This window comes from Solea solea, chromosome 6 (genome assembly GCF_958295425.1).
Source record: "Solea solea chromosome 6, fSolSol10.1, whole genome shotgun sequence".
Lineage (NCBI taxonomy): Eukaryota > Metazoa > Chordata > Actinopteri > Pleuronectiformes > Soleidae > Solea > Solea solea.
The window spans coordinates 19025045-19047592 of NC_081139.1; the positions used below are offsets into that span (position 1 = coordinate 19025045).

Below are 22548 nucleotides of genomic sequence, written 5' to 3' on the forward strand. Positions count from 1 at the left end.
ATAGAGGGAGCTGCTCAACTAAGAAGGAAGTGTCAAAGTGGCACACCACTGCCACCACGTGATACGTCTGTCAGAAAGATGTCATTTTGCTGCCATTTTTATGCTATTGTTAAACACTCTTTGCATGACCTTTTTTTCCACAATAATAAAGAGAAAGAGAGCTGATCATTTTAGTTCTCAGATTTATTTCATTCAGGTTCATTTGATGCCAGCTGCTGCAACATTTATGCATTGGTCACATTGCTGTCAAGGCTTTTACAACATAAATCTGGTTTCAACATAGTTTTAGCTTGAAGGCAAGGAGTGGCAAAACAAAGCAGGGAAACATTTGACAGAATTGTAAAACAGAACTAGCCAGTGACCAATCAACTCAAGGTTTAAATGTAAACATGTAACATTATTCAAATGTATAATTCTTGTACTCTGTAGTTATAGGAGTTGGTTAGTGACTTGATCTTTTTTACTAAAACAGATATGTAGGATTCATGAACAGGTATACAAAAACTGGTCTGTCCATCTCAGCTCTGAGATCTAATTTCAGAGCACATAAACAGTCTAATACAGTTTATATTCTATAATTTCCTTGCTTTGTGTTAATGCTCCATCGCTTTTTTCTTATTTGTTGGATGTCAGTGCAGAAAGAAAACTATCTTTGTCGTGCTAACTGACCTGCCCGTTGTATGTTTAGGGCCTTGTTATCCTTCAGAAACTTTTGTCAATTCATGCTGAAGTGTGTAGTGAAAAATACAGCCAGTGATACTTGAACCATACATGCTGGCAGACATTTTACAAAAACATTTTTGGTTCTTTTTCTTGATGAACAGTATTAACAATATTGCATAGCACCCTGAATTTCAAAAGGTTCTGAAGGGGAAGAGGGACAGCTCTCCTTTTAATAGTTGCGTCTGCTGCTGCTGCTGCTTGATGTGACAATGGACTTGGTGATAGTGCCACCGCCCATACCGCCCATACCGCCCATACCGCCATAACTAGACATGCTGCCACCACCATAGCCATATCCGCCAGAGCTGGCGCTGGAGTATCCTGGAAAGAGGAAAAAAGACAGAAGGTGTTTTCATTTGTCTCTCCATGTCTCATTATGGTCTGCTGGTTTGTGTTACTTGTGATGATGATGATGAACTTACCACCGCCTGAAGAGGACTGCTGCACATGAATGGTTGCACTGGCACCACCGCTGGCAATTCTAATGTTGTAATGAAGCTCAGTTAGTCCTCAGTTCACAATTAAAACTTATACTGCAGGAACAAATCATCATTTAATATTCAAGTATGTCCCACCTGCTCTCCTCTCCCTCCAGCAGTTTCCTGTATGTGGCAATTTCAATATCCAGAGCCAGTTTGACGTTCATCAGCTCCTGGTATTCGCGCACTTGCCGGGCCATGTCCTGCTTGGCTCTCTGCAGAGCATCCTCCAGGTCCCTGATGCGGAGCTTGGCGTCCTTCACTGCCAGCTCACCACGCTCCTCAGCCTCTGCGATCTGAGCCTCAAGGTTCACCCTCTGTGGAAAAATGATGTTGCAAATGATTCAGTAACACTGTAACCCCTTAAAAATGTGTAATGAGGCATCTGCCACGAGATGTTTCTTCAAATATACCTGTCCTTTGACTGCCTCAATTTCATTCTGGAGACGGGCGATCATGCGGTTAAGTTCAGCAATCTCAGCTTTGGTTGCGCGCAGGTCCTCACCATATGATCCGGCTGAGGACTGCATCTCCTCGTACTATAATGAAAATCACAAAAGGTTATCATGACAGTTATATTGAAGGTTAGTAGAGGTGTTGCACATGCTAAGACTAAAAGGCAATATACCTTCACTTTGCTTTTCACTCACCTTCTGTTTGTACCAGCCCTCTGCTTCCTGCTTGCTCTTGTTGGCAATGTCCTCATACTGAGCACGAACTTCAGCGACAATGGAGTCCATGTCAAGGCTACGGCTGTTGTCCATCTCCACAATGACAGAGGTGTCCTTGATCTGGCCTTGCAGCTCACGAAGCTCCTACAGAAACAAAGGGTAATGTAAAACAGTGACTTATTTGTCTCAATTTGCTGATCAAAAATGATCAAATAAGTATGCTGAAGTAGATTTTATATTACATACAGCCTCATAGACAGCCCTGAGGAAGTTGATCTCATCCTGAAGAGCATCAGCCTTGGCCTCCAGCTCGACCTTGTTCATGTAGGCAGCATCAACATCCTGGAAAAGAACAGAAGTGCATATAGAAACGGTTAAAACTGGCCACATAACACATCCGGGAGTGAAAAATCTAAAGAACCATCGTGATGGATTTGTACCTTCTTCAGGAGAACAAACTCGTTCTCTGCAGCTGCACGTTTGTTGATTTCATCCTCGTACCTGGTGGAACACAAGGCAACATATTAGTTCATCTCCCCATGCAGAACATCCGCTCATTCTGTCATTATTGTACTCATGTTGGACATATCATGCCGACACTCACTTCCTCTTGAAGTCCTCAACTAGACCCTGCATGTTCCTAAGTTCACCCTCCAGCTTGCCTTTTTCGTTGCCAAGCCCATCGAGCTGCCTGCGCAGGTTTGCAATGTAGGCCTCGAACATGCCATCGATGTTGGAGCGGGTGGTGGTCTGGTCCTGCAGGAGACTCCACTTGGTCTCCAGCATCTTGTTCTGCTGTTCCAGGAAACGGACCTGTGCAGAAAAAAAAAATCAAAGAAGATTAACAAATGTTCCTCCATAAAATTATTTAACTGCATTTCTTACATAGTGAATAAATATATGTATTGGCTGAAGTTTACATTGCTATTGACTTCATGCTGTTTAGGGTGATTTTTGACTGTTGGCATCCACAATGCATTACTGCTTTCTTCTTAAGGGTGTGTCCTGTGTCATGTGTGGCTTTAAGGTGCCTCACCTTTATCTACACGACTGAAAAGATAACTACATATCTGAAGTGCCACACCCTTGTCACAACACATTCCAACTTACTATAAAGGCATACCTTTGTGTAAATGCTGTACAAGCTGCTGCCATACGCAGCACATATGGTGCATATCTTCAATTCCTTTTTTCTTAAAACAAAGTGTATTATAGTGAATGAATACTCAGTATGTGTTTCACCTATTGTTTGCCTTGTTTAGCTATGACTGATCCTGTTAGCTCTGCTGAGTTGTGAAGGCCACACATTCACTCCAGCCATAAAAAAAACTAGGTGTGGCAGATAAACCACACAAGACAAAGCAGAACTTTATCATTAGAGTAACAGTGCTTAAGTATTTAGAGAGTCTCACTCTACATAAAGGCAAATTTCATACAGCTTGTAAGCAAAGACGACTGTGACTGTAGCATTAAAAACTAGTGAAAGCTGCATTATTGTTTCCTACAACAACCAGGTGATAGTTGAGATGACGACAGACTTTGGACTCTGTGGGCACAGTGCAGACAGATCCCTATTCTCTGTCAGGTGAAGGATAAGCAAGTAACTGCAATATAATCCCCACCCATGTTTCCATAGTAGACTAAATGGACAGCACTACTTTAGCATTACTAGTGTCACTGGAAGGCTACAATATTTTTGCATGAATTCTAATTCCTCTGTAACTCATTGATAGATGCAAGATTGACAGCTGTCTCGCTTTAGCAGCTTTGACAGTAAAAAAAACAAAACAAACATGTTTGCATCTAGAGAACAATGCTGTCTCTCTTAAAGGACAGCTGATGTAAGTACCTAAAGGAGGATTCAGGTTGTCACCACAAGGATAATCAGGCAGGAACCAACCTTGTCGATGAAGGAAGCAAAGCGGTTGTTGAGGGTCTTGATCTGCTCCTTCTCCTGGGTGCGGACAGCCTGGATGCTGGGGTCAATCTCCAGGTTCAGTGGGGCCAGTAGGCTCTGGTTCACTTGGACAGCTGTGATCGGTGCACCAATGAAGCCACCTGACGATGAGCTTGAACCGAAATAACCAGAACCGCCACCACCACCCATACTAGCACTGCTATAGCCAAAATTGGAACCTCCACTCATTCCACCCATTCCACCCATTCCACCCATTCCAGAACCAACACCATAGCTGACTCTCTTGTTGACGGTGTAGCTGCTGGCTGGTGCTAAAGACCTGCTGGAGGACCTGGTGCTGTAACTTGAGACTGATGCTGTCTTCCTTGACATGGTGGCTGATGAGTCTTGAGAGAAGAAGAGAACTGAAGATGAGCAGACTTCAAAAGGAGAGCTAAATCCCTCTGAGTGTCTCACTGAAGACTCCAGCCGGCTTATATGGCTGCGCTGAGCCAGGGGGAGGATCCTTTTCAGCCACCACAACCTGTACTCTCACTTTTGCTGTCCAGCCTCCCCTCCACCTCAGCCTACACGCCTCTAGCTCTGAATGACAGGAGTGGCCTTTCCTGTAAAACAGGTAGGTAGGGATTGTCAGCAGATAAGCAGAGACACACCCTGCACTAGGCTCAGGAAAGAGGGAGGTAAAAAAAATAAGCAGCAAGAACTTGTAATTATATAAAGAGACATAATAAGTTTTTTAACTTGATTTCATTGGATTTTTTATACATTGTGGCAAAAAAAAGATTTATAATTGCTTTTGGAGTGTGTGTTTGTTTGTTTTTCAAATATCATAAATGCATAAAGATACACACAAACACACAGTACATACACTCCTGCTCTGAAATATACTCATTATATGATACATTTTTGAATAATAGCTAATTTTTAGCTATCATATAAATAGATCAGTAGAAACTTGAATATGATACGTAATTAAGTTATTGTTGCTATTAGTAAAAATAGTATTTCTATTTATGATCAGCAAAGGCACTTGCAAACCTTTTTCAAGCAGGCGTAAGTCTGGTTCTTCCTACATGTATGTGCTAATTGGAAAAGTAGACGGCAGTGCAGGCGGTGACATTAAATCAAGTATTGCTTTGGATTATACAACTGATTCAACATCTTAATGTAAAGTAGTTAAATTTGCTTCACCTTACTTAAACAGTCAGCGATTATAATCCAGCTATGTGAGCATTTTGCATGAGTAGTTTGCTGCTAATAACACTTTAGTCTTTTGTAATTCATAGTTTCAGAAAGAAATCCCACATGCATGACGTTATTTCTACTTTAACCTTATGGTGTAATGCTTATTTTTGGATGTGCATAACCCAATAATGTTTTTAAAATCCAGCTTTGACGTCTATTAAAGTCAACTCTAAAACACTGTATTTTTTTTTGTCCCTTCTCTTGCAACAAGTTATTCACACACAAGTTGAAGAATGGTCACAAGAGGGGTGTGACAGTCTCTAGCATCTAACTCACTCCCCCTCCTCCCTGAGACTTTTGCTGTAGTGCAAGATTGTCACACAATACTCCGTACATTTGTACTGAATGTAATGTGAATATAACGTTTGCGTAGGAGACTGTGTAACTTGAGAATTACTAAATTAAACCCTTTTTTTGCATAGTTAATGTGTAGTTGAAGAGGATTTGGCCAGCACCATGTTGAGGTTTTGCAAACAGGAGTTTGATGTTTGGACGATACCAGCTGTGGTGTCCACTCAAGTCATCATTTGCAATTGAAATAGAAAACTAGCGACTGAGACCATTAACTCCTCAGGAAAATGTTTACTGATGGAGAATAGACTAATTTTCCCATAGATTTCCACTCAAACAGAGTTTGTTTTTGTTGTTTTGCAATTAGCAGAGTCGTCCCCTAGTGGCTAATCAATACATTGTTGCTTTGGAAGACATTGTCCATTTTTATGAATTGATTTGTGATTTAATAGCTCTTAAAACAACCTGGTATTAAACAAAAGGAGTTTGCAAATATAGTGTGACAGCATTATTGTCATTAGCAGCCTGCAAAAGTCCAGTCAGATAAGTTCTAACCAAGATTTGTTTGTTAGTATCTCTTCTCTCAGGCTCTCCTCAAGTTTCTCCTGACTGAGTTTGTATCTGTCTCGGTATCTCATCATCTGCAGCTTGGTAAATGTCTGGTGGCTGCAGCTCACACACTTTGGATTGTTATTGTGGTGTGGTCCCAGGCCAGGACCAGCAAACTGTCACACTCAACCCACATAACAACCAACAAAATTTATGTTCAGTGCTTAAAGAGCGCTCAGAACAGCACTCTATTGCTTTTGGACAGAGGTCACAATACTTGATAAAATACCACAAATGAGATCTAATTAAGTTCCACCATGCTAATGCAAGTTTGACACCAACATCACAACTACAGAAAAGAAAAGAAAAGACAGTCAAAGGAATTACTTCTAAACCGGTGTCCCGCATGCATAATAAACTCATTTGGAACTTTTATGCATTTGCAAAACAGTTTCAGGAATTATTTTGCAAATGAACAAAATAGAGCTTGGATTTCTGCTCGGCCTTGTTTTACTACGTCAGTAGTATTCTAGTTAAAACTCAAGACAGGTAGAACTACTACAACAATGTATGATATGAAAGTTACTCAAACAAATGCCTCTGGCAGAGTTATGTATCATTAAAGTCTTGTTACAACAGCCAGTGAAAAGGATTATTTGTCCGTGTCAGCATCATGGCACGCAAAATGATGTGTGGCAGACTTACAGTAGAAGGGATTCATTCATTTTATATGAGTTCTTGTTTTGGTCAAAACACTGTTGCACATGAATCAGTGATGCATATTACAGACCACATATTTAATGGTTGTTGTTTTCTCCTTCTTCTTCTTCTTTTCTTTTTTCTCTTTGTACACATTTTACCACACCCAGTTGTTCCACAATCAAACACTGCACTACTGCACCTTCAGTGTAGGTGAGGCCTGCATTCTTTGTCATTCCTCCCATTCTTCACATGCACATGCCTTCAATTTCTACTATGGTGTGGAACTTTACTCTAAAGCTCAAATCTCTGCTGTCCAGCAGCTATTTGGAGAAAATGTATGTGCTGGTTTCTTTTAAGTATCGAAGAGCGAGCACTGAAGTCCCAACAAGAACACACACACACACCTGTACGGACATGCACACAGCAGACACCTGTATCTCTCGCTGTTTTATTAAAACAGAAACATGTAATGCACATGCTTGTTTGCTGCATGATGGCATTAAATCAAATGCGCACATCCAGGCTCCTACAACCATCGCGATGCTTGGGGCGTTTGATAAACGTGGATAAAGACTGAGGAGGTTTCAGTGGGGAAGCCAAGAATCCAGAAAAGCCACTGATGATGTAACGTGATGAAAAGGGTGGACACAGAAATCAACCCTTCACTGTGTACGTTGTCTGTGCTTGTTTGAAAATGTCATCAGTCATGGCTGTCATAAATTAACAGTCAGTCAGTTTCGGATTTATGTGGAGAAACTCAGCATGCAGACCCTAATGTACATGTTATCACATGTGTGAGGCGACGTGTGTGAGAAGGGTTTCAATTGGTTTAGTAAATAAGAATGTGGCCACAGGTGGGGCAGGGTGAGACTTCTTTTTTTTTTTGCTCCGTAAATGCATCAGTGTAGTAATAAAGCTGCATTTGCATTGTTTCTTAGTGGAGTGGGAATCAAAGCTGTTGTCTAGCCTGTAAAAAATTCAAATAGTTCTCAAATAGTTGTAACACTAATAAAAAGATACAGCTTTGCGGAAACACAATTGCAGGATATGTGCAGGATACTTGCGCACACACACAAAATAATATTAATAATATCTGTTGGGGTTTTTTTCAATGAAAGAAGCTCATTCTCTTACTTTTTCATTCAGTATTCTTTTTTTTTTCACTTTACTTCACTGAAGCCAAGCAAAGGGGAAGCGGTTGCACAGCAGCCGCTTCTGAGCCTTGAATGAATACTTCTCCAAAGAATGCCTTTAAAAGGAAAGCCAGTGAAAGTGTTACCACCTCAACCTCTGCCTCTCACATTCCCCAGTCTTTGCTCTCCTGTCGCTTTCAAGGCCCACAGTGATACGCAGGCTTCAACTCTCACACACCCATTTTGCACACTCATCAAGTCATATAAGACGATTGATTGAGTAATACTTATTGCCGATCAATTAAGTTCTTGCACCTGTAAGCCCAATAAATTACTTAAATTCACCGGTGCATGAAGTTTTTGAGAAAAAAAACAAAACATTTCCGACACAATTCACACAATTTCTGAAACTGCTGTCACATAAGGTGATTTTATTTCACATTTCACAACAAAACAAAGTTTTATATGTATATGTGTGTGTGCGTGTGTGTGCGCTTTGAACAGCTGCAGCATGTGTAAACTGGGTGTGGGAGCTTTGCGATGTCTGCACTGTTGTTTGGCAGCCTGTGCTGCTTCATGCTGAATGTCTGAATGAGCAGCTATGCATAAAACAAAAATAAAAACAAAGAAAGACTCAGTATTTGTGAAGGAAAGCCGTGTTCAATGTGTGAATGACTCAGACCCAATGTTTGTCATACTGACAAATTATATCACAAAGATGAGGGAAGAAACACACATGGTACAATAAGTTGTTTATAATGTATGTTCATTGTTTGTGTATGGATGGTTGGAACAAGGTGATTCAGTTGACAGGTGATTTCATATGAACACGCATTAAAGTGACAACTATTACGAGGAGGACGACGATCAACTGGTTGCAAGCACATATTTGATCAGTGCGACGCTCAGGTGACTGAGAATATCAATGTCAACAGTCAGTCGACAGAGTGATATTGTGGGAGGATTACAGGTTGCAGAGTGTGGCATTTGCGAGTGTCGTGAGCAGCGCTCCATTGTTTCCTAAAGTCAAGTTTACACTACACAACATTCAAAGACAGTAGATGGCTGTGTGTTCCACACTATACTAAGCCCTTTCTTCTGACTGGGAGTCTTTGAGGTCATCGATAGTTTGCGCTGCCTGAATGAGCAGCGAGGACGAGAGTCAGACATAATCTCTGACGATACCTGTTCAGTATTGAATTCAGGTGTTTAAAGGTGACTTTATGTGCAATTTTTTTCAGGTGTCCTGCTTGTCCCTCGTCCCGTATCATGCCTATTGAGAATGAATCAGCTCTAGACTGATGCTTTCCTTAAAGTACATCTGATCTTATGACAGTAAAAAAAAGGAGGGCGGCTGTCACAGTGGAGCTGCTAGACCAGGGACCTGCAACCTTTACGATGGAAAGAACCATTTTTTTGTCCCCTCTCCACCCAAATAAAATGTATCTAGAGCTACAAAACCTATTTGTGTCACGAAGCGTCAAGTCTGTTAGTGTTTTTGTTTTGCTTAGTTTAGTTATTGTGTTAGTTTAGGTTTAAAGTCACGTTAAGTTCATGACACTTTTGGTGTGGGTTTCCCCTTTTATTTTGGTAAATGTCATGTCTTCCTGTCGTGTGGTTTCTTCAGTTGTTTTGACACATCTCACCAATTCCCTCATGCACTTCACCTGGTGATCCTTAAGTAATCACTCGCACCTGCCCTTGATTCCCTCTCCCCTATATAGTGTCCCCAGTTCCCTCGTCTTTTATGTCCCTGCATTGTTTATGCTTTCAAGAGAAGACATCAGAGTCCAAGCCCGTGTCACCTTTTGTTTGTAAGCTCAACTGCCAAGTCTAGTTTAGTTTAGTTTCTCCTTCTACTACGAAGTGATTTTGATTTGCCTGTTTTTCTCCAGAGGAAAATAAATACTCTTGAATCACTCATTGTGCCACCTTTCTCGTGCATTTGGGTCCAAGCAGTGTAATCTCTGTTCCTAAAAATTTGACCCACAAAAAAATTTATGCATTTATGAAATTTAAGAACTACAAAAAGAAAACTGTTGACATTTTATTGCTGTTTATATCCAACCTCTTATAAAGTGGAGAAAAAAATGAAACACAAATTTATGTAGACCTGGTCAAATTAATGAAATTAAAAGTAAGTCACTTCAAATAAATAAAGAAATATTTTGATTTTTTTTTTGGTTCATTCTTGAGAAAACCTGCCTGTGGATCCAAAGGTGGACAGGACTTGAAGTAAACTTCAAGCAAGACAGGACATGCAGTAATGTGTAAAGTACACATATTGCATTTGACTTTTGACATTGGATGTGAGGCACAACATTTTAAAACACTTGTATTTATCATCTTGATCTCTACTCTATGAGGAGCAGAGGGGCCGAAGAGCCACACAGGTTGCAGACCCCTGATAGCCTGATATCCATCAACCTGTCAAATGCAGGGCGGTGCCTCAGTCACAAATAATCCCGATTTTTGAAAATATTTTGAGGAAAGAATCAATGGAAAATACAGCAAAGAAAAGAAGATGCTGCTACAACAGAGAACAGGGAAACTACTCACGACTGGGTGAAGCAGCTGAAGTCCATTATCATTTTTAAATGTGATTCGAGGAGAGACTATGGAAGAAATTGCAAAAAAAGCAATAGCCATAGTTACAGATACTTCATTAGTCACTCATTTCCTATATGTTATACTTGAATAACAAAAGAATAAATAGAAAAAAATAACCCTGGATTGGTTCTATATTTTATAAGCCCTATAAAGCACCAGTGGTACACCCGATACTCTCAGCACGGGCGTCCCACATAAAGATTCTCCTTGTCCCTCATTTACTTTGTTGGGATCTGGTCACCCTGATTCCAATTTAGAGGACAATAAAGCACATCACATGTGAGTGGACATCAGTGTGATACTGTGAACTGTCCTGCAGGCGCCTATGAAATCCTAGTTTCAAAGTTTCAATTTGGTACCAATCAAATCTCAAGGTCTCAACATGGCACTATGTCCAATTCTTTTATATACGGTCTATTGATGCAACTGCAACTTTTTGTTCGATTCACGCTAAAGTCATACGTTATATGCATGCATATGCTGCTGCAGTTGAGGGTTTTCCTGTTCTTGTTCTGCTTGTGAAGTGCAGATGAAGAGACTGAGGGCTTTGTCGTCACCTGCGTAGCCTATATATTTTTTCTATTACATAACAAGGCATGACTACACATATGCGCACAAACAAATCTTTCACCACTGCCAGTAGTTATGCCTGCTATTACTCACTTTTATGGCATGTCATAAATTCTGTTTCAGAATGAAGTATGCAGTGTGGAACGTTTCTTTGTCAAGGGTGTATGGTATATGCGCCTCTCGTATGTAAAACAAAAACTGCATGACAAGCAAACTCAGTGTGTCAGCTTACATGAGGGCTTGGGTTTGATCGCAAAAAGCGATTTGTTTCGGCAAATTTGGTTGGATTTAGATAAAGAATCAGAGGCCCGGGCTAAACATTAGTTGTCAGTATCACACCCTAAGGCCTCTGATTCCATTTGTCAGACATTAAGCGGTTTCTTATCTCTGGCTTTCAGTGCTTTAGTGTTAACTTATGGTTCTTTTTAACAGCTTTGCCTCTGGATACTCAAACCTGTCGAACAACTCCAGCCTCCCATGTCTCTGGGGTTAATTTACTTAGTTTATTTAAATGAACTAATTTAGTTAATATAGTCGAAGCTCCCTGTGTATTGTTAGTGCAGCAGTCTGGTCACACAGGACTGGTCAGTGATTATGAGACAGCTGTTTCTCAGACTGAGCCGATCTGACCAGTGCTTCTGGACAGTTTCGTAACTTAGCACAGTTTTGAATCTCCTGAGAGCACGCTTGTTGCAAATTTTTCTCAAAATATACCACAGATTGTGAAACACTATGACAGTGATAGTGTGCTTGAAAACAGGTCAAACCATCAACAAAGTTGATGAAAATGGTAACTAACCCACCCACTGCACTTTACACATTTACTATATTGATAATCATAAACATATTTTACATTAAGGTATGTAGTAACCCCTGGTTGCACAGTATCACTGTCACTATAAGGACAGTGTGGCAGTGAAACTCCTGAAGTTGAGGAACTGGAACTCAGCCATCATTCATTTGATTATTACGCATGTGATTTTACTATTGTGAACTGCCAAAATGGCTATCTGTCTGTATTAGTGCTACTAATTCTACTAATACTCTTTTTTTTCTTCTTCTAGTTTTGATGACAACAAAACATTACAGTTTTGCTATTCACCCTTTCACACACACGTTCATATAGCACGTCTACATGCAGCACTTGTTTGAATCATTGTATAATTCGTCGTACCCATTCACCTGCTGGTGGATCAAAACCTGACCTTCCGGTTGGAAGAGGACCAGCTCTGCCACTGAGCAATGGCACATTTCTTAACTACATGGCTGTGGAGCCGTAGTCGTTATACTTCCATATACACACACACACACACACACACACACACAAATGGTCACAGAAACCCAGCAGCAACAGTGTGTGCAGCTCTGTGCTGGAGGACGATCAAGTTTCTGCACGTCTAAGTCTAAGTCCCTCCAACTTTGCTCAGTATCTTAATCCAGTGTCTGTCAAGCATACCTCTGTCAATTGTATTGCACACACCATCCATTAAGCGACGTGCCCTGTTCATATGTATTTTATTTTCACTCTCACACCACAGAAGTCAGTAATAACACTGTGTTCAGAGTTCCACTACTGCAACGTTAAAAAAAATAAAATCATTTTGTATCAACAAAATGTTCACTAGTAGTAGTGGACAAGGACAAAAGAAAAAAGAATCTGAAGCCTTTTGACACACAGACACACCCCACCGTGCTTGTTTTAGCATCCTCATAGGGCCATGGGTGTGTTCACCTTGAGGGAGTGGATTGGATTTTAATCTGAGGAACAAGAGGTACACACCCTTAAAACACAGAGGCTGCAAATCATGCATGGAAATAGAGTCCAAAACAAAGACAATGTAGTTCAATGGATGTTTATATAAAAAAGGAAAATCACAACAACAATGGGTTTTTAATAAAAGTCTGTAAAACTCCCATCCCACAGTCCAAAATCACGTCACGACGATGCTACTTTTTTAATCTTCATTTTTAATCACTATTTAAGTATAGACCGAAGTAAAAAAAAAAAATACTAAATAGTTTATTGTATCATTTTCACTCAGATCCTCCTTTCTTTTCTGCACCACAGGTTCACACCTGGGTTTTAAAACTTCTCATGGTCTACACCTGCAAATTGCAGTGGGAAAGAGGCTGCAGACAATGTTTCACAATAAAGCTGCCGCTGCAATGCGGAACTGCGAGTATGTGCTTACAAAGTCAATTAATTGTTGGCAAGCTAACACACACACACACACTGTTTCCCTCAGAAAGCACGAGGAGATATTACTTTACAGTTTTGGACTTTAGCACGTTACTACCAGTGCATACACACACACTCTTTCACGTTGCCTCACTGTTAGTGTGGGTAGACCTGGGAACACAGGGAGAAACAACAGCCTGACTGGATGACTCACTCTTTGTCAGACAGGGAAGTTCATGGAGGCTGTCTGGCCAAATAAAAACATAGCAACCAAGTCATTTACTTGTGTGTGTGTGTGTGTGTGAGTGAGTGAGGTCATATACAGTTTTCCTGGTTTCTTGAGTGTATCGTTGATCGGTCATCATCCACTTTCTCGTAACTTTCTTACATCAACCCCCATGACACATGGTTAGTTTGCCAAATATTAGGCTACCTGCTATCCACTGGTGATAGTAACAGGGTTTCTGTTGAACCTTATTCCCAGTTTTAAAGAAGGTTTTGTTTTACTCAGATGATGAAAATACAACATGATGAGAATTATCTAAATTATATTTCTATAGAAAATAAAATTCTAACTAGATTGTAACAATACTATCATCTGTTGTTCTTGCTTTAAAACAAAAGTGTTTTTTGCTGCCATCTTGCACCGCCGTGTTGTTTGCAGCAGCCTGAACAGATGAACTATGGAATTCATTATCAAACAACACTTTATGAATTGAGCACACAAAAATGACCCAGATCTTTTAGCACAGATGGGTCTGCCATTTTTGGACTTGCTAGTTTAGTCTAAAAGTCGGTTTCGATTGTCTCCATGGTGTCATGACTGATATAATGTCCATCATTTGTTTGCAATGGACCATACTAAGGCCTTATTGTCAAATTCAAACAATTTATAAATGTAACAATAACCAGTGAATGCTTAAATCCAGGGTTTTCCACCACATCAGGTCAACACATACACCAGGTCACATGTCTGATGCTACAAACACGCCTGTGGTGGACAGAAGAGTAGCACGGCTGAGAGAAGAATTTAAAATTACATTTATTTTTGCAGGATTTCTTTGTTTCATTGAGGTTCCTTGAGAAACTAAAAGTATATCAATTAAAGTGTTGTATTGTGTTTTTTCCCGTAGATCTCATTGTATAAACTACATTATCTGGTGCACCTTGGCTTTTAATGTGATGTTAAGATGGGCGGAGTGACGAAATAATGAAAGGTGATGTGTCACTGCTGGAGTTATGAGTTGTCATATATTTTCAGACGGGTATTAAAGTACTCATTGAGAATCACCGTATAAGGGCATCCTCTGTTTTTACCGCACCCACAGCCCACACATGCAATTTAATTGAATGAGAACCAAAGTTCTAAGTAATCCTATCAAACACCAGGATTAGAGTGTTCTTTTCGACTAAAGGTGGCACAGAAACTTCCTTTAACCTCGGCCATTTTCCTTTTTTTGAGTTAGTTAAAACTACCTGAGAATTAGTTGTTCTATTTTTGACCCAGTTTATGGGTTCTACTGCTGGACACTCACACCACCATAAGACACTTGTCTATGCAGGTCTGTCTGTTCTGCCTGCAGTGAGCACATTCCTGAGACACTACCCAACCTACACCGGCCTCACAGTGATTACACAGTACAACATATTGTAAAAGTAATGCACATGTCTCAGCCGACTCATCTATCACTCGTTTGAATAGAAATCTGTAGAATCTGTTGCCATAGCTATTAGAATAAACTGAGATTTTGTAGAAGCTGTTCTCAGATAGACTTGACCTGGTGACTTAATAACACATAGGTTTAAAATTTTATTTCTTATACAAGCAGAAAGATTGGGGGTAAAACAAATAAATCAACTTCATTCTAAAACATCAAAGAGAGTATAACTACTTAATCAGCTTCCTCTTATCAGACACACTTTTTTCCCACAATTCACTATTGCTGATGTGTAACCACCTTGTTATTGTTGTTGCTGTGCCTAGCAACCTCTGTCATTACTTACTCATCGCCTCCATAAATTCCTGCTTTATGTGGGCGCGTGTGTGTGCGTGCGCGTGTGTTTGGTGATGTTTTTCAGAAGTGAATCTGTTGAAGGTTGTGAAAAAAACACTGTTGATGTGAACATGTTGAACATAAGGAACACAATCAACAGAGAGAATACATTGCAGCACCTAACTGTAGACTCCTGAGCACATACCTGCATACATGCACGTTTCAACATGTAAAAAAAAAAGAGTACATATCCTTACTCCACACCTCTGGCACAGCGTTTGATAGTAGAAAATCATTGACCTGAACTCATAAATCAACACAGGATTCAAGACCTTTGCTACTTATCAGCTTTCAAGCAGCTGTACTTTAAAACTGCATTCAGACAAAGAGTGAAAGAAGGTGTGACAGAACTAAATTGGAGACAGATATGCAGAGGTAGAAACACTGACTTGTTGCACTTGCACGGTGCATGTTTGCATTGCATTTTGGTTTTAATTATCTTACTAACTCCGCCTTTATGTTTTCAATGTCATTGGACAGTATATCTCTGGTCGTGTTGTTTTTAAAGGATTTTCATGCTGACAAGAGCTTTTAATCTGAAAAGTTGTTAAGTTCAGTCTATAGATACAGTATGTGTTGCATAACAGAAAAAAAACACCAGAGAGATAGAGAGAGAGATGCTTTACAGTTCTAAATAGAGCACTTTAATCTTTACAATCTTGCTCTTGTAAGTTAAGCTTCCTACTTTTAGTGTAATTACCTCCATAATAAGGTTTTCAGTGGATTTTAATTCTAAGTCTAATTCTATTGAATATCCTCATCAACATGCACCTGGTTTAATTACATATGAACAGACAAAAACAATTGTTACCATTTAAAAATAAAATAAAATAAGTATTGTGCCTCAATTCCAACCTAAGAATATCAACATAATAAATAACAAATACATGGAGTAAGACTGAAATGATTTTTTGGGCGTGTCTAAAAATATGGCTTGATGACACACTGGAGCCATAGTTAGTAGTCCCTTGTGAGTAACTCACTTTGGTTTGCTCACTAGCTGAAATGTCTTTGTCCCAAATAAATATGTCCTACCATGATGCAAACACACATCATAGAAAAGCCCGACCACCTTTTTTAAAAATGTTAAAGATGAGTACTCCGCCAGGGCTGCCCTTCGTCACCGATTCTGTTCATAACCTTTATGGACAGAATTTCTAGACGCAGCCCTGCCTTCTCCTGCTTATACCAGCTCTGTTTGTGGACACCGTTTGTGAATACACTGAAGCTTTTTCGAAACAGGACCCAGAGTGGAAAAACTCCACCTTTGCATTTTCATGTAGATTAGTGGTTCTCAAACTTTTTATACCAAGTACCACCTAAGAAAATGTTGAGCTCTCAAAGTAACACCATTATCGCCAACGTTAAAATGAGCAAAGTCAGCTACAGTCTTTTCACAGGAAGCAGATTTATTCCCATTCATTCTACGCACTCTGGTCAAAATTCCTCAGCTCCACTCTGATCACATACCCTGGTATATACAGTACAACAGTATTTCTGATTTTCCTCCAAGTACCACCAGAGGAAGCTTGTGTACCACTGATGGTGCACATTTTGTCTGCATGGACCCCAAAACCTTAGGGAGCTTTTTCAGGGTTAAGACCTGGTTTTAGGATTAGGGCTAGAATTTGGTTTAGGGTTAAGGTTAGGCACAGGGTCCTCATTAAGATATAAAAAAACCTGTTTTTTTGTGTGATTGTAGTGTCGTGCACACGCCCCCAGTATCTCAGAGCAGAGAATGTTGCTGAGTTTTACAAAAAAAAAACTTCTTCAACTTTTTAAATCATTCTAATTCGGCAAAGTAGTGAGTATCACATTTTCCTGTGGGCTGACTTTGACAACACCGTGCAGGTACGGGATAAATTGACGTGACACACCCATGCAATCTTTGCAGTGAAAGTGATTGACACTGCATTGGAATGATTTACATTATGATCATAAAGTGAGACAAACCCAGATTTCTAAAGTTCAGTGAATACCTTTCATGGGATGTTCAGGCATTAATAATCAGTGACCGTGTTACCCAGCCCTGCGCTGTACATCCCATAATGTCAGCTCACCTGATTAATGTCACAGTTTGTCACTTCATCACACAGCTTTTGTTGAGTGACAGTTTTTCTGTTGACATAGATTTCTACAGAAAGAATTTTTCACTTTACAAACAAGTCCTGGCTGCCACATATAGAAACTCAGCAAATGTCTACCTTATATTATTCATTATAAAGAAAAACATATGAGGTTTTTACTTTGAACACATTTGGCAAGAACAAAGAAGACAATGTAAGTAAAACAACACTGTTCTCTTGGGATTAAAATGATAGGTTCAGCAAAGATTTGATTGACATACTGTCAGGTGGTGATTCTAAGTATGGAGATATCTTTATGTGGTTGGATACGATCTAGCAGTTCAGGCTACACACCCAGCACTAAGCAGACACCACCCTTTGGGCAGGGCAGCGTAGCTCTGTCAGATCATAGTTTAGATACATAGTTGGAACCAAACTGGTCCAGGTGACAGGTTTGCCTGGCTGACAGGTACCCGATGGTTATGCAGTAATTTAAGTGTCTTTCACTGCAGGGACAGAATAGCCTGTCATTCAGTTTCAAATGAGACTGACAGAGGATTTGTTAAACCTGCCGGTTTACCGTGCGTGGAATGTTTAGAATGCTAGCAAGGGTAAAATATTGTAAATAAAACTTGACACTTTAATTTGTTCAAATTACTTCCTCCTTACACCAGTCACCTATAGCTAAATGAATCTGTTAGGAAGCAAAACATGCAATTGACCTTTTGTTGACTTTTCACCTCTAAGATTTATCTGTTTACTGTTTGTAAAGGCGCAGAATCCTGTCACCTGCATGTTCCCACTGCATATGGGGACAGCATCAACAGCCAGTTATTGATCATTTGGCCTTGGGTTGCTTGTTTATCAATTAGTTTGCACTAATTTGTACTAAAATGAAAGGGCTTGCAAACCAGTTTAGAGAACAGGAGGTTCCACTGCTGCATTGACATGTGATGTGTGCTCTCATCCAGTTTACCATTAAGACTTTCTGTCTGTTAAAGTACTTAAAGCTGCAAATTGTGTAAGTTTTGGTGATTTTTGTGTATTTGCTTTATGTTATGTATTTGTTTGCTGGCAAACAAATACATACTCACTTAAATCTGATAGTACTGCTTTACAGAGCTTTACAGTTTTGAGAGCATTTGTATGTAAACAGCAGCGGTGCAGCGCTGGTGGGGTGATGAATGTTTATCCTGTTAAACTGCCTAACCACAGGGTTTTTAACTAATAAAAGTCACATCTGAAACTTTTGTGAGTGCCTCTTTGTGTTTTCAGTCATACTCTAGTCTGCAGCCAAATTGTTTCACTAGTGTAATGTTGCTGTTGCCTCTATCTGTCCCAATATGAAACCGACCACTTTGTGTGTGCAGCACAGGAATGTCACCGGGCGACACAAGCTCTCCAGCTGAGCTGAGATTCGTGTGGAGCTGACACACGAATCTCAGTCAAATGTGAACATATGTATAAGTTTACAACTTAAAAAGCTATGTTCAGATTACCAGTGACGCTGATATGACACATGTCTGATTTTTATTTCTGTTGATGTGACTCTTAAAATCCCATTTCGTGAATTCAGTATGTCATCCTAGATCGGATCTACAGTATATACGATATGTGGCCATACCCCACGAGTGAGAACTATCACAGCAGAAACCATCCTAGCATTCGCTTATAGGCATGTGTTGATTGTTGAGCAAAGTTGTTGTCATCAGCCAAGTCAAACAAAAATGGAGCTACAGCTAAATCTCACCCACACATTTGCTGTGACAGCTTCCTCTACTTACACGTCTCAGTGGCCTCACATTCTGTAATCACATGTGCTAAAACGGAAGCTCTGAGTCCTCTAAAATGGCATAAAATAAGTGTCAAATATGTACTGTTGTATTCACAGTTCATTACTAAAAGTGTGCTAAAACTAATATATAAACGAATATGACTAGTTTGTTTAGAATCAGCTGTTTACCACAGATCGTCTTCTCATACATGCATACATGCATGGCGCAATAAAACCAGTGGAAGCTCAGCTTCAATTGATCTCTACTGGCGCTTTTCCACTTAACACGTCCTGTCAGACGGAGTCTGTGCTGGAAGTACTGAACTAATCTTTTTAATTATTGATTCTAATGATTCAGTACACTAGAAACAACTGCTTTGTTTGTCAGTAGTTTGTGTGTTTGTGTCACATATTAAAAGTCTATAGACATATAACAGCCCGTTGTGTGATATTTGCTCAGCGACATAGGTCGCTTCCGCCGGTTTCAAAGACCAGCAACCGCCACTGCTAAAAGGTATCAATGTAAACTGTCAAATCTGATCTGTATTAATCCGAACTGAACTGGATATGAACTATGTGGCTGGTAATGTGAATGTCGACAAAGTGGCTTTTCTGCTAAGCCACCGCTGCTAACTAGCTGTTGCTAACAATAGCGATATCCTGCTTTCTGTGTGTTTTCAGTGATACAAAGATTTTTTTCGGACCTTTTTTGTTTGTTACCATGATTTCTTTTTTTCTTTTACATGTTTTTTTAGTTAAGGATTGGTTGTATTTAATGCTTCAGGTTTTTGTTGTTTTTTTTGCAGCCAGGCCTCCAACCATTAAACATGCTCTCTTCAAATATGTTGCTTTGCCCCTAGCCTAGTTTGATTTAAAACCTGTTTTAAAACAGTGCAATCTCGTACATGACATAGCATGAAAAAGCCCCCAAGTAAGAGTTATGCAGTGAAGTACATGCTTGAAGCTGAACACACATCTCTGCCTCAGTGTAACTTAACAGCCATTTTCTTGTGTTTTGAAAGACTTCTGTAGTTACTAACTCAGGAATAAAGATCACAGCCTTTAAGAACTCACTGATTGAACATGTGTAGAATGCAAAGACCTTGTCAAGTCTGATTTTAGAACATGAATTAGCATTTTATTTCTGCTTTTGGTGATGTAAATGTGCTCAGTTTTTTTTTAAGACATGTCTAGACAAGATATAAAGTGAGGAGTAACAGATTCCTGCTCTGGATGAGTGATTTTCAGACTGCTGATAATCTGCTCTAATTCTTTCCTTAACACCGGTGACATCTGGTCACCACCAGCTTATCGGTAAAGTTTTTATTCAAAACCATATCTACATTTTAACAGACTGATTAAGCTGATCATATGACTCAAGTTAAGTTTCCTCTGAAGCCTATCAAAGGGATCATTAATGCCTGAACAGACGCCTCTCAACTGGTGAATATGCAACTTGTTGAATTTATTGATAGTGTTGAGGTGCACTTCAGTTCACCTCAGAGCCAGCCTGAGGCATAAGCAAACTAAGCGGCTGCTTAGTTAAGGGGGCCCCTATAGTCTCTGGGAATAAAAACATTTTAACATATTAAAGCAATGGCTAGCAGCTGGAACAAGGACCTTTCTGCATGGAGTTTGAATGTGGGTTTTCTCTGGGTTCTCCAGCTTCCTCCCACAATCCAAAAACTAAACATATTCACACCAGCCCTTCTAATTTGAACCCTAGTTCGTCTTCCCGGAAAGTCAGGTTCCTTTGGGTAGGTGTGAATGCGCAATCGAATCTGGTCCGCCTTAAACAAAGGTCTCGGTTTCACTTCAAGTGATGCAGTGAATGCAGGAAGTGGACTACAACGCAGGGCATTGTGGGTAAACACAACCAGAACATACACGCGTGTAGAACAATATGTTCACATAAAACGACAGGATTTGATGTTGGATTTGATGCCATGTTTTGCTCTTATGTGGAGGAAACATCTGTTGGTGCATTAACCAACAGATGAACGAGTTTTCTTGTTCAGTGTTGTCCTGTCTTCTCCTTCAGTAATTCTTGATGCAGCCCCGCCTCAGGCAAGATCGGAATATTCAACAGGTTCGGTTTGATTCACTAAAGTGCGATAGTTTGAACGCAAACTCGGACCGGCTGAATGTTGCAACCCCCAATTGAACCGAGTCTCCAATCGTACCGAGTCTAGCGGACTATTAGGTGTGAATATGACTTTAATTGATCATAATAGAGTGGATGGCTGTTTGTCTTTATGTGGCCCTGTGATGAACTGGTGACATGTTCCCGACATGGGCCGAAACCATTCAGTGTTTTATAGACTAACTATTAGGCAGAAGGGAAGCCAGTGTAAGAACCTCAAGTGTCAACTGCTACTATTTTGTATGTTTTCTTTTTTCTAATCAATACTGTCTGCTGATGTAAGTGCACTGATTTCAGGTGTGACTGTCATGCAGTGCGAACTCAGAGTCTTATTTCCTCGGAAAGCATTATCCTTTGTTGTTTTCGAGCCAATAAAATGGGCACACCCGCACCACACATGCTGCTATACTCCTTTTTTTTTTTTTTACTGAATTTCAGTCCTCAATCTGTCAGTTGCTTCCACTCCGAGCCAACTGAGGAATTCAGACCTGTTCCCCAAGTTGGGAGAGCATGCCATATGTTTGTTTATGGGTTAAAAACACCTGTCAGCCTTTTCTTATTCTTCGTGTATGGACAAATCCCAGAAAAGACAAATTTATGTGGTGATTAACTGTATTGCCAATGGTGTAGTTTTAGTGCTCAAGAGCTATTAAATCTGACAGTTGACATGGTAGTTATAAAACATGGAGAGACAACAATAAATAATAGTTTTAAATTAGTTAACATGTTTTATTTATTGGCATGTAGTGCAGGTGGATTGCGCATCATTTGAGGTTACTGCAGGAATAAGGAGAAAGCCATGCCTGGCAGGCATTTTCACATCTCACTCAAAGTATAGTATAAATATAGTACCACTTATTCTACTTAAGTAAATTCTAAGTAGACATAGAGGTAATACATTCTCAAGTAAAGTGAATACATGCTCTAATGTGTACTTAATGGTTCAGTCTGTAATAGTTGGGTGAAATCATTTTAATTTGGCACACATTGAAAATAAAATAAAGTGTACAATCACTTGTTATCAGTTGTCGTTTTTCATTACCTCATGATGTCAGCTCCCCAGAGGCTGCCATTTTGGACCACCATGTTTTAACAGTGGCCCACAATGCCCAAAAAATTAAACCTCTTTTGAGTTTTGATGCTAACTGAAGGCTACATAGGTTCTCCAACACACAGGGTGAAGGAGAAGGGTGAGATGAGAATATTGAGCTGGAACATGCAAGTAAATGTTTATACAGTTTACTGTACCTTTAAGTACGTGCAAGTAAAAATAGTTCTACATACAGGCACACACATTAGAATGGTTTTCTCTTTTGATTAATAACCTTCAAAATGGGGAATGTCTTGCTTTTCTGAATGTATTCCACCATTGTTGGAAATTGTGACTTCAGCTCTCTTGTAGGGATAAAGGGATTTAAAAAAAAGTACAGACATTTGTGTT

The 22548-nt window shown here is 39.8% G+C and overlaps 1 protein-coding gene across 1 annotated transcript; it reads right to left on the reverse strand.

Annotated features, from left to right (window-relative positions):
- Window positions 1–165: 165 nt before the first annotated feature.
- On the reverse strand, window positions 166–4251 carry LOC131461246 (keratin, type II cytoskeletal 8-like). Its single transcript, XM_058632341.1, has 9 exons — window positions 3774–4251; window positions 2478–2686; window positions 2314–2374; window positions 2120–2215; window positions 1853–2017; window positions 1616–1741; window positions 1299–1519; window positions 1146–1204; window positions 166–1044 (listed from the first exon to the last, which is right to left on the reverse strand). Exons 1-9 carry the CDS (start codon window positions 4161–4163, stop codon window positions 893–895), a joined length of 1479 nt encoding a protein of 492 aa, XP_058488324.1. The 5' UTR covers window positions 4164–4251; the 3' UTR covers window positions 166–892.
- Window positions 4252–22548: the final 18297 nt, after the last annotated feature.